We start from the raw sequence: 11,553 nt of genomic DNA, 5'->3' as shown, positions 1-11,553 counted from the left end.
AAGTCTCATACCAGAACTTCCCGCTGGCTCTCTTGTACACATCCTACTGTAGGAGAACCTGAGTTAGGACCAGGCAGCTTTCTATTGCTGCTGCACACTGCCTCTGATTAAGAGTGTCACTGATTTTCTAGCCCATGACCACAGGGGCAGGGACAGAGGGTGACAGGGGAACCTGGTGGGAGGCCAAGTGGAAGAGGAGCCCCCAAAACGAGTTCTCAACGAAGAACTCTATAGGGAAGAAGGTGATAGATACTTGCACAGGGCAGAGGGGTAACACTTGTGACAGACCCGCCATCTCACCCAGCCCCCCATCATATATACCCTCCCACCAGGAGCCCATGTCTCACTGTGTTTTGAACAGACATTTCCTGCCCTGACATTACCCCCCTTTCAGAAGAGAAATACATTATTTTTGCTTCTCCCTTCAATTTTCAGCGTTTTTATTGTCCAGTAGCTGACGGAGGTGAGTATATGATATTCTTTGGTAAGCAGAGCGGTGATATGTAAAAATTGAAAATAATTAAATATAATAACTAAATGTAATTAATATAATCAATATAAAAATTAATATAATAATTATTATGAAAACAAATATATGAAATGTCATATAGATCAAAACCTGGAAGGGATGAAGCAGTAGGTGCCCTTTCAAAAAATCAGATAAGGCCTGGAATGTTCTATCTCTAGGACACATTCTTTAAAAGAAAAAAGACAAATTTGGAGGTGTACGGGTATAGTCCCAGCCACTGGGAAGGCAGAAACAGGTAGATTTCTGAGATCTAGTCTACTCTGTGAGTTCCAGACAAGTGAGACAGTCTGTCAAAAAAAAAAAAATTAACATTACCTGAAGGACATCTGAGGTTGTGCTCTGGCTAGCGAGCACACACACACGTACAGACACATACACACATATGTACATGACCACACTCAGTAAAATCCTGCTTCTGTAGTTCATGTTTTAAAATGATGTAATATGGGGCACTTGCTGATCTTCTAGAAGACTCAAGTTTTGTTCACAGCACCCACACATCCAAAGGCTCACTACAGTCTGTAGCTTTAGCTTCTGAATTCCGATGCTCCCTGGCCTCCTTAGGTATCCCCATACACACAGCATCCACCCACAGAGAGTCTCTTTGTCTCTCCGTCTCTGTCTCTCACACACAAATAAAAATCTTTTTTATTTATTTTATTTATATCTTTTTTAATTAAATTTGAATTTATAATTAACTAAAATTTAAATTATAATCTAAAGGTGTTCTTTCATCTGTCACGGCAGGAACAGATTTCTGTGGAGTCCACGGGCCCAGGTACCTGCCCTGGGAGACCTTAAGGAGGTCAGGCCTGAGATAGACCTCAAAGTGGTCTGGAAGACTTCAGAATAGTATAGCCTGAACCAGAGGACCCTACAGGGGTGTAACCTAGGCTAAAGGTTCAAAGGCTAATCCAGCCTAAACCAGAGGAGTCTCTGCCCATGTGAGTAGACCGTCTAATGCCCAGGAAGAGAAACTCATACCCTAGCACATCGGGGAGGTAAGGGTCACTAGCCCTGACTTTCCACAACCTTCCACTGTCTAAAGGGGTCATCAGTGTGGAGCTAAAGTTCTTGATAATACTGAGAACTATATCTCTAGAATTTTTCTCTTAGATGCTCCTGCCTCTCCCTGCTTCAAGACAGGGTTTCTCTGTCCCTGTCTGACCCGGACCTGGCTGCATAGACCAGGCTTGCCTTTAAGTCAGAGATCAGCACGCCTCAGCCTTCCCACTGCTGGGATTAAAGGCGTGAGCCACCGCCCCCGTTTGTTTGTTTGTTTGTCTTTTAAACCTGACATATAAGGCCAGGGATGCAGTTCAGTTGGTAGAGTATTTGCATAGCATGGAAGAACATGGATTGATTCTTCAGTATCATTTTAATTCAGCGTTCTGGCCAATGCTTGTAATTGCTGCACTGGGGAGATGTGGAGGCGGGAAGATCATTAGTTCAAGAACATCTTCCTGGTACACAGTGAGTTAGTGAGTTAGTGAGTTAGAGGCCTGGGCTACAAAAGACCTTGTCTTAAAAATAAGAAGTTGGGAGGAGGGGGGAATACTGCCTCTCCCAGGCGTTGGAAGTACTTTGAAATCCGGGCCTCGTGCATTGTTTACAAAATCAAATGGAACAACTTTCTTTGCTTCCTGCCCCACCCCTCCCACCCGCCGGGGTGGCTGTTCTTGGCAGAAGGCCAGACTGGCACCCGGTAATTCCACGGTACATTGTGTACATCTGCATTCATTTAACCCGCTATTTAAAGCGGTCCTTTACTGCCACCTGTAAGACACAAAGTCATAATGACACTCTTAAGTGACTGGGGTGGGGACCGGGTTTTCTTCTCTCAAAGACGCCTGAATCTGCCTAGTGGCTGGTACTTAGAGAAACCAGAGAAACATCTAGAGACATCACACGTACTGGACGGGAGGCGAGAGCGCGCGAGATACAGGGTCCTGGCTCCAGCTCTCCACTTGGTGGCTCCGTCTCCAAGACAAGGGCGAGAGGGAACCTGCCCAGCCTCGGGTGAGGCCTGATTAACCAGCCTGCTGCCATTTGGGTTTGATGAATTCCTGAATCTCCCCAGGGGGCTGGAGATGCGAAAGAGGGTGGGGACTGGGGACTCCTGGGTGGGACCTGCGGTGGTGGTGGTGGTGGGTGAATTCGGAGTGCAGGTCGTCCTCTAGAGTCTGGGAAACTGGATTGTGGAGACGACGCTGGGCTTTGGGGGGCATCTGCGCTCCTGTGCTCGCGGCACTTTGTAGCTCCGGGTGGTGGCAAGCCTGGTGAAGTGGTAGCGCGAGGGCGAGAGGAAGTCAAGGCTCAGGAGCATCAGAAAACGCTTCCTTAGCTCTGTGTGAGCTCTAGCTATCCTGGATGGGTATAGTGGTGGGAAAACCCTGCACCGCGCATTTCCAAGTCACCGGTAGCTGCGCTCCGAGCCCCCGCCAACCCCAGGGCGGATACCCCAGCGATCCCCAGTGTTACTGAGCAGCAGGCGGCGACCAGGACCGCGTGGCTGTCGCGCGGCGCGCCAAGCCAAAAGGTAAACGCAGCCGGGCCTTCCAACAGCCCAGCAGAGGCGGCGCGGCCCCGAAGCGCCTTCGGTTCTAAGGATCCTCACTTCTGGGAAAGGACAGGGAACTGTCAATCAACGAGGGAGGGAGCGCACCGGCGCCGGGTGATGTCAGCGGATCAGCTGCTCCATAACAAAGAGGGGGTATTACAGGAGAAAGTTGCAGCGGCCGCTGCACCCCGGAGCCTTGGGGACCGGGGACGAAGGGAGGAGGGACGGCGGCTGCGGCAGCCGAGGCAGGCCGAGGAATTGAAAGGACTGTAGGGGGAGGCAGCGCGAACCGCCCCGACTGCTCCTCCTCTTCCTCCCCCTCCTCCTCCTCCAAACTCGCAGGGCTTAGCCCCAGCGCTCGCTCAGCCGCCGCGAGCACCCGGAGGGACGGGAACCGGCCGCACGGCCCGGTGCTGGGCAGGGTCGCAGCCGCCATGGACAGCGACGACGAGATGGTGGAGGAAGCCGTGGAAGGTACGACCGGCATTTCTCCTGGACCTGGGGGATGGGGGAGGCGCCTGGGGCCGCGAGCGCGAAAAGAGTGGCGGTCTGTGACTAGCGCCGGGCCGGGCCGGTGGTCACCGCGGTCCCTAAGCGGGTGGCCGGTCGCTTGGCTCGGGCGGGGGCTGCACTGCCACCGCCACGCCGCCGGGAGCGCGCGGGGCGCGGCGGGGCACAGGCGGGGAATGGGGCCCCGCGGAGTCCGCGGCCCTGGGAAGGCTCGGCCCCTGCATCCCCACGGGCCACAGCAGCATCCTCCCTGGGAGTTGCGAAGCTGCCCCAGCACCTTGGCCTCGGTCCTTGCGGGGATGGAGGAGGGGAGGGCGCCGGGGGTCAGTCCCTTGAGGCCGGCGACCTCCGCGGAGCAGCCGCGTTTCAGCCACCTCGACTTCCCCTCTCCGACCGCCAGCCCTTTCCTGGCTGAGTCTCTGCGTCCTGCTGCCACCAGGGCCCTGTCTAGGTGGGTCTCCCATCGCAGCGTACCCAGTTGCACACCACCAGGCCCATGGCAGCCCCGGCCGCTCCTCCGAAAAAAGATGAAATCATTGCTAGGTAGTGCACACCGCTCCCCACTGGGCTCGAACGCTCGGCTTCCCGGAGGCGGCTACCCCGGGTCGGCGCTGCCCCCGGGCGAACTCAGCCACCCGCTCCCTCCCCCTCCCTGCTTCCGAGCCGGGTGCGGGCGCTCGAGCCTGGAACGAAATTGCTGGGTGACACTTAACTTTCTGAATTCAGAGCTGTTGGCTGCGGGTGATATCACCGCCTGGGTGTCAGGTTTCTCCGCCCCTTCTCGAGCACCCCTCCCCCGACTTTTGTCGCCACAATGTTTTGCTGAGTTCCTCCGTCTCTTTTTTCAGCCCCCAACTTCTAAAAGACGCGGTGGGGACGTTATACAATCTCGTTGTTTGTGTCATGAGAGGTTATGATTTTGTAACAATGAACGCTGTAAAACGGTCTCTAGGGTATTTATTATTTATTTTATCCTATCCCCCGTTAATGTTCCCGTGATGTTTTGCAAGACCGAATAGTGTTGTTCCCGGATTTGTTAACCCGAGCATCTCAGTAAATAATTTTAAATCGCTGGTTGAATCTGATTTTGATCTAATTTGTATAAACAGGTTCTGACAAGCGATAAAGAATAAATAAAGCAACGGTGTTTCACAACGCATATGGGTATGCATTTGTTGGTGCTTCATTGGGAGAAATCCCATTCTGATGCGCTCATAAACATAATCGCTTTTCCAGGCTTCTGGAGGCTTAGGGTGAGATGAAGTAGAATGATTTTTTGTTTTGAATTCTTGGAAAGGCATCCATTCTAATGTAAGTTGTAAAACTTCCTTCTTCATTTAGTTTTTCAAAACGGTCTTAAAGTGCATGGTTTTGATTGGAACTTTGAAGAGAGTAGGAATGTGAATTTGCAGAGCTTATATCTCTCCCCATAAACTCGGTGTTGAGGTTTAGTGAGGCCCAGAGGACTCAGCCACAGGAAGCCTTCTTTAACTTCCAAGTTATTGACTTCTTGCACCTTAGTGTTAGGACAGGAAAAGCAGTTCTTAACAAATTGCTAGTGTTGCCCTCATTCCTTTCTTTTTGAAAACTGTCTACTTTTAGTTTTTAATTTATTTTTATTTCATGTGCAATGGTATTTTGTCTGTATGTATGTCTGTGTGAGGGTGTCAGATCACCTAAAACTGGAGTTACAGACAGCTGTGAGCTGCCCTGGGGATGCTGGAAATTGAACCCCCATCCTCTGGAAGAGCTGCCAGAGCTCTTAGCCTCTAAGCCATCTCTCCAGACCCTCCTCCTTCTTTTTACTATTTTTATTGTGTTGTTGTTGTTGTTGCTTTTTGCTTAAAATTTTAAAAAACAAACCATTGATCATAGATAGTATGCCAGACTAAACCAACTCCCCCCGTGCTGCTGTTTAGAAAATGTGCCCTGTTCTTCTATGACCCTACCACATGTGAACAAAAACCTGGCGCGGTGGCACACACCTGAGCATAGAGGTGGATCAGGAGTTCAAGGTCATCCTCAGCTGCTTAGCAAATTCAAAGCAAGCCTGAAATATACAAGACCGTGTCTCAAAATAATAATCTTAAAAGTTTGTTTCCATGTGGATTGTTATTCCAGTGGATTCAAAACACTGAAGTTTCTTTTTTTTTTTTTTTTTTTTTTTTTTCTTTTTTTTTTTTTTTTCCTGGTTTTTTGAGACGGGGTTTCTCTGTGTAACAGCCCTGACTGTCCTGGAACTCACTCCATAGACCAGGCTGGCCTCCAACTCACAGAGATCCACCTGCCTCTGCCTCCCAAGGGCTGGGATTAAATGTGTGTGCCACCACCGCCCAGCTTGAAGTTTCTTTACATAAACAGGGAGCCTTGTTATATAGGATGAGCAGACAGTGTTACTACAAATCAGGGTTTCACTTGAGCAAGAAAGGCATGGTTAACAACCATGCTGCAACGGCTGACTTAAACCCTGGCTTGCCTTGGGCAGTCTCTCCATTTTACCTAAAAGTAAACAAGTAGAGTAGCTTTCTTGTTTTGCTTTTTGTGGTTTTATTTATTTATTTACTTTGAAACAAGATCTCTGTAGCCCACACTGGCTTCAAACTTTGAGCCATTCCTCTACCTGAGTGCTAGGATTACAGGTGTGAGCAACTATACCTGAATTTTTAAAAGAATAACAACAGCATTTCGTTTATTTATTTTGCCGTATGTGTTAGGCAGACAGTATGCCACGGAGCTATATACTCCAGCCCAAAAGTAAATCCTAAGATTTTAAAGTCCTTAGAATGGCCAGGAATAGTGGGACATTCTCTTAGTCCCAGTTACTCGGAAGGCTGAGGCAGAGAGCATCACTTGAGGCTGGGAGACTAACAGAGTTAGACCAACAGAACCTGGACCGATAGTTACATCCTATCTCAAAAAAGAAGAAGGAAGGAAAAAAGGAAGAGAAGAGGGCTTGGTGCTTAAGAGCATTTCATTGGCTTTTACAGAGGACCTGGATTTGGCTCCCAGCACCCACATGGCAACCCACAACCACCAGTAACTCCATTCCTGTGGGCACCAACACTCACACATATAAGATAAAGTAAATAAGTCAGAAAAGGAAAGAAGCCTTTCCACTCATTCCAGGCTGGGATTTGCAGGGTGCCTGGAGCAAGTGTGTGCTTGCAGGAGGACACTGCTTCCTTGGCCTTTCTTCAGACATCCTTGGCATTGGCACTTTGCGCTGCTCTTTGCTTGAAGTCTAACGCACATCTCTGAACTGGTATAAACAGCTGTGAGCGTTTCCTAACCAAAACTAGTCTGGGTACCTTGCTGCTTCGACACCAGCTACTCAGCTCTGCACACGCGCCGTCTTCCCGCCGGTTCCCTTGTCACAGCTATTATTAACATCCTCTCTGTAATCGTTAGCTCTTATTGTGTGCAGCGTCTAGGCTAAGTGCTTCTCAGACATTATCCATCCAGTCTTAGGAGTCAGGTACTACATTGTCCTCATTTTACAGAGAAACTTAAAGAAGTTAAAAACACCCGTCAAAGAAGGGAGACAGGCTAGACTTGAGACATTCCTTTGTCAATTGCCATTGTTCTTTCTAAGCCTGCCTACCTACATTTATACCTTCTTTCCTTTCTTTCCCAACAATGTCTCAGTCTGTATTTTGTAGCCCAGGCTAGCCTAGAATTTATTATGTAGCCCAGGCTGACCTGGAACTCACTACGTAACCCAGTTCTCCTGCCTCAGCTTCCTGATGCAGACTGACAGCTTGAACTGCCATACCCAGATACATCTTCTTATCTTTTTAAGGCATTTCCCTTTAAAATTATTTTTTGCTTAGATTCATTTATTTTATTTTATGTATATGAATGTTTTGCTTGCATGTACTTCTGAACATTGTGTGTCTCCTGGGACTAGCATTGTGGACATCTGTGAACCACTGTGTAAGTACTAGGAATTGAAGCCCAGGTCTCTGCACCTGCGCGCCAGACACACACACACACACACACACACACACACACACACACACACACACACACACACACACACACACACACACTGAGGCCCATAATTCCTTGCAGCCTAGAGAAACAATAGGACAAGACTTCCCTGAAAAAGTGGTGGAATTGAGCTGAGAGTGGAGTTTGGTGAGTGAAGGTGAGCAGTGTGGAATTGTCTGGCCCATCCAGAAAATACTCTTTGGCTCTGGCTGAAACATGGGGCTGAAAAGAAGACATGACACCCATGGGGGAGCTGGGAAAAGGAAGCTGGGTCATAGACTGAGAGCCTAGGCTATGGGTTGAAACCACGGCTGTGGAGCCAGGAATGACAGGGTCTGAGTGCTACTGGGAAGTTCGGCTGTCTGATGCGCTAGGCAGTTGGAGGGCTAGAGAAATAGCTGAGGTCATCACCTACAGGGTCTTGCGGTATCAGATGTGCAGTTATGAAAGTAGAAAAAAAGAAGAAAAGCCTGGAAATTCATAAGACACACTGAGGGGACATGCTCAAGACGGGACAGTATCAGAGTCCTCAGAACAAGGAACCCAAGTGAAAGCCAGTAGTTCCACGTCTACTGTCCCAACCGCCTCCAAACAGGAAGGATACTTACTGTCCCTTACACTGCGATCTGCCTGACTCTTACATGTGTGTGCCCGGGACAGTGTGCTATGCTCTGACTGTACCTATTCCGTGTGGGCCACATGAAAACTGTGATCCTCACCTGCTGACATTGGGTTCCTGTGCCTCTCCCAGCCACTGTGGCTGCAGCAGGAAGAAATCACGCTCCTTGCATCGATGAGTTTGCCTTTTCTTAAATGATTTTTGTGGAGGGAGAGGAGGAGGTGTTTTGTCAGCAAATCCAGGGGTGTGCATAGGTCAGGAGCTCTTGTTCTAAGGAAAATAATCACACTGTCAGATTTCTGTGAGTATCTGGGAGACGGCCAGGGACCCATCTCCGATCCACAGCCAGTTTCGTAACAAACTAATCTTACCAAGTTAAGAAAAATATCTCCGCTCAGAGGTAACTTCAGGGGGGAGATTTTTAGCTTTCTATTTGTTTGGTAGATAAACATATGGGAAAACAAAATGGGAAAAAAAAATTTAGGCACGTTCCTTTTTCTTTTCTCCGGCTATCATTCAGTCTGTCTGTGGACAGATCCCGGGTGGCTTGCTTGCTGGGACTGTTATGAGCACAAAGCGGTCATTCCAGTGAACTTGGCCTGTTGTTTGGGCCTGGTGCCCACCTTCTGTGTAGTGGGAACTGGCCTGGAAGGTGGTTGGCTGACTCCACACATTCTGTAGTCTTCAGCAAAGACTAGAGTTTCCACACTGAGTTAGGCAACTCAGGCAAGGGATAGGAATTCGCAACCAGGATATGAAGCGGAGAATCTTGGCAATTCTCTGCAGCCTGCCCACAAAACCTCCTTCACTTCTCTATAAGGAGCCTGGCATTGCTGGTGGTTTCCTTGTTTCTCTGTTTCTTTTTGTTTGTTTTTAGAGATTTTTTTTAACTTGAAAAGCTATATAAGAAAAAACAAAATCACAGTACACTACTTGCTCAATAGCGCACAGTCATTTACATGGTCATAAAATTTGAGACATTGATTTTTTTAAAAAGACATATATTTTCTTTTCATCATACTTGGTCCTGGATTGTAAGAGTATTTCATACAAGTATGTATTGAACTTTGGCTATATTGCCCCATACTTTCCTGCCTCCCACTTAATCTCCTTTGTCCCCCTAAACAGCTTCTCTTTCCCTTTCTTTTTTAAATTACTATTACTTATGTGTCTACTGGTGCCCTGGAAGGGCACAAGAGGGTTTGGGGTTCCCTGGAGCAGGAGTTGCAGGCATTCCTAAGCAGCCCAAAGAGGTGCTAGAACACAGTCCTTGGGATAGAACAGAAAGCCCTTTAACTGCCCGGCCGTAGCTGCAGCTCTTAGAGCTAGCTCATTCTGCCATCAGAGAGGAGAAAGAGCGACCAGTTTGCCTTTCTCTAGACAGAAAGCAAATTGGTGGGTTTGAGGTGGAGGCTTTTTTTTTTTTTATTTAGAGTGGTCTGCAGTCTCTTGCAGGTCCCACCTGGTGTTGTGAGGTTGAAAAGAGGTGACAAGAAAGCATTTAGTCCTGGCCCCCAAGCAAGGAGCTTTGCTGTTTTCTTCTCCGGAGGCTCAGCAGCTAAGGCTGTGATACCACAGAACCTTGTTGTCCCAGCGCATTCACAGGAGAATCGTGCCAAGATCTCACACAGCACTAATACTCAGTGACCAGGACTGTAACAACCTAATCTGTCCCCTAGCTTTTCTGCTTTGCGAGTCCTTTTGTTGTTATTGTTTTGACTGGGGCTGTCTGTTCCGTTCTGTTCTGTTCTGTTGTGTTTTGTGTTGGAGACAGAATGTTATGTGTGCAGCCTAGGCTGGCCTTAAACTTGCTGTGTGCCTGGGGGCCACCCTTAAACTCCTAATCCCCGCAGGAAGATTGCAAGCTTTCAGGACCAAGCCCAGCTTTTGGCTTTGCTGATGTTTTATACTGCCCAGAAAGCTATAGTAAGTGTGGAAGTTTCGGATGCTCCTCTAGGTTCTAATTCTTATTATTGCATGGCACCTAAGGATGGGAAAAAACAAAACAAAACCAAGTCAAGATGGAAATCCTGCGGAGGTCTGACAGATTTCAGAACTTGCATATGCAGCCAGACTAGCAGAGACTGGCCACCCGTCCAGACATCTTCTAAATGCACAAGGTCACCTGAGAAGTGACTGTCACTCAGCAGTTCTCTGGGATAACGTGAAGGAGGTCCTCCTCCTTGGCCTGCTGCGGAGGGGTCCGTGTGGAGCAGGGGTGAGACGCCCACACCCTCTCACCTGGAGTCGGAACTGCCCTCGGCCAGCTTTCCGTTACACAACACCTTCCATTTTGCTTTAGAGTCTGAGTTCGGTGCAGAAGGTGACACACCTTCAGTGTTTGATGCAGAAATAGGACGAGGGAGGAAGGAGCACAGGAAGGATTACACCGGCCTCTTTCCCCACAGTGTTCATGTTTATCATAGCGCTTCTCTTGATCTCAAGTAGAAAAACAACTTTACTAACAACCGCGGTTTAAGGTCTGAAGTGTGCGAACCTTTCTCCAGCCCATCGGTAATAACTCTCCTGAGAGACTAACCTAATTATTCTGATATCTCCACCTAAATCAAAAGTAGGACACTAAATTCATAGGAATGTTAATGGCTACATTTAATTGATTTCAATGTTTCATAAGAGAAACCTTTTAGTTCTACATTGAGTGTTTTTTTTATTAAAAGAGAGAAAAGGTAAATTTGATCTGTTTTAATGAAAGAATATCACCAGTAGGTAGTTAGAAAAGAGTTGTCCAAATTATCCGCATGACTCAGGTGTCAGAATTACATCACGTCATTCAATTTTTCTACCAGAAGAAACCAATTTTGGACCAGGTCCCTGCTGATCATGGATTTTCTGAGCCTTGTAGGAAAGGGTTGTGTTTAAAGAAGGGAAATAACCTGTCCGTGGTGTATTTACATACTACAGGACTGTCTGTGGTGTATTTACATAGCCCTACAGGACTGTCTGTGGTGTATTTACATAGTACTACAGGACTGTCCGTGGTGTATTTACCTAGCTCTACAGGACTGTCCATGATGTGTTTACATAGCCCTACAGGACTGTCCGTGGTGTGTTTACATAGCCCTACAGGATTGTCCGTGGTGTATTTACATAGCCCTACAGGACTGTCCGTGGTGTATTTACATAGCCCTACAAGACTGTCCGTGGTGTATTTACGTAGCCCTACAGGACTGTCCGTGGTGTATTTACGTAGCCCTATAGGACTGTCCGTGGTATATTTACCTAGCCCTACAGGACTGTCCGGGGTGTATTTACATAGCCCTACAGGACTGTCCATGATGTGTTTACATAGTCCTACAGGACTGTCCGTGGTGTGTTTATATAGCC

General features: G+C 48.0%; 1 protein-coding gene across 1 annotated transcript in view; it reads left to right on the top strand.

The window, feature by feature from the left end:
- Positions 1 to 2,683: 2,683 nt before the first annotated feature.
- Positions 2,684 to 11,553, top strand: part of Setd7 (SET domain containing lysine methyltransferase 7) — a 42,715-nt gene continuing 33,845 nt past the window's right edge. The window contains exon 1 of the mRNA XM_026787611.1: positions 2,684 to 3,563. Coding sequence (XP_026643412.1) covers positions 3,524 to 3,563 — 40 coding nt within the window. The 5' untranslated portion in view covers positions 2,684 to 3,523. The remainder of the gene's footprint in view (positions 3,564 to 11,553) is intronic.

Source organism: Microtus ochrogaster, chromosome 1 (genome assembly GCF_000317375.1).
Source record: "Microtus ochrogaster isolate Prairie Vole_2 chromosome 1, MicOch1.0, whole genome shotgun sequence".
In the NCBI taxonomy this organism is placed as follows: Eukaryota; Metazoa; Chordata; class Mammalia; order Rodentia; family Cricetidae; genus Microtus; species Microtus ochrogaster.
Note: the sequence above shows the minus strand (reverse complement) of the source record. Positions and strands in the feature narration are given on the sequence as shown.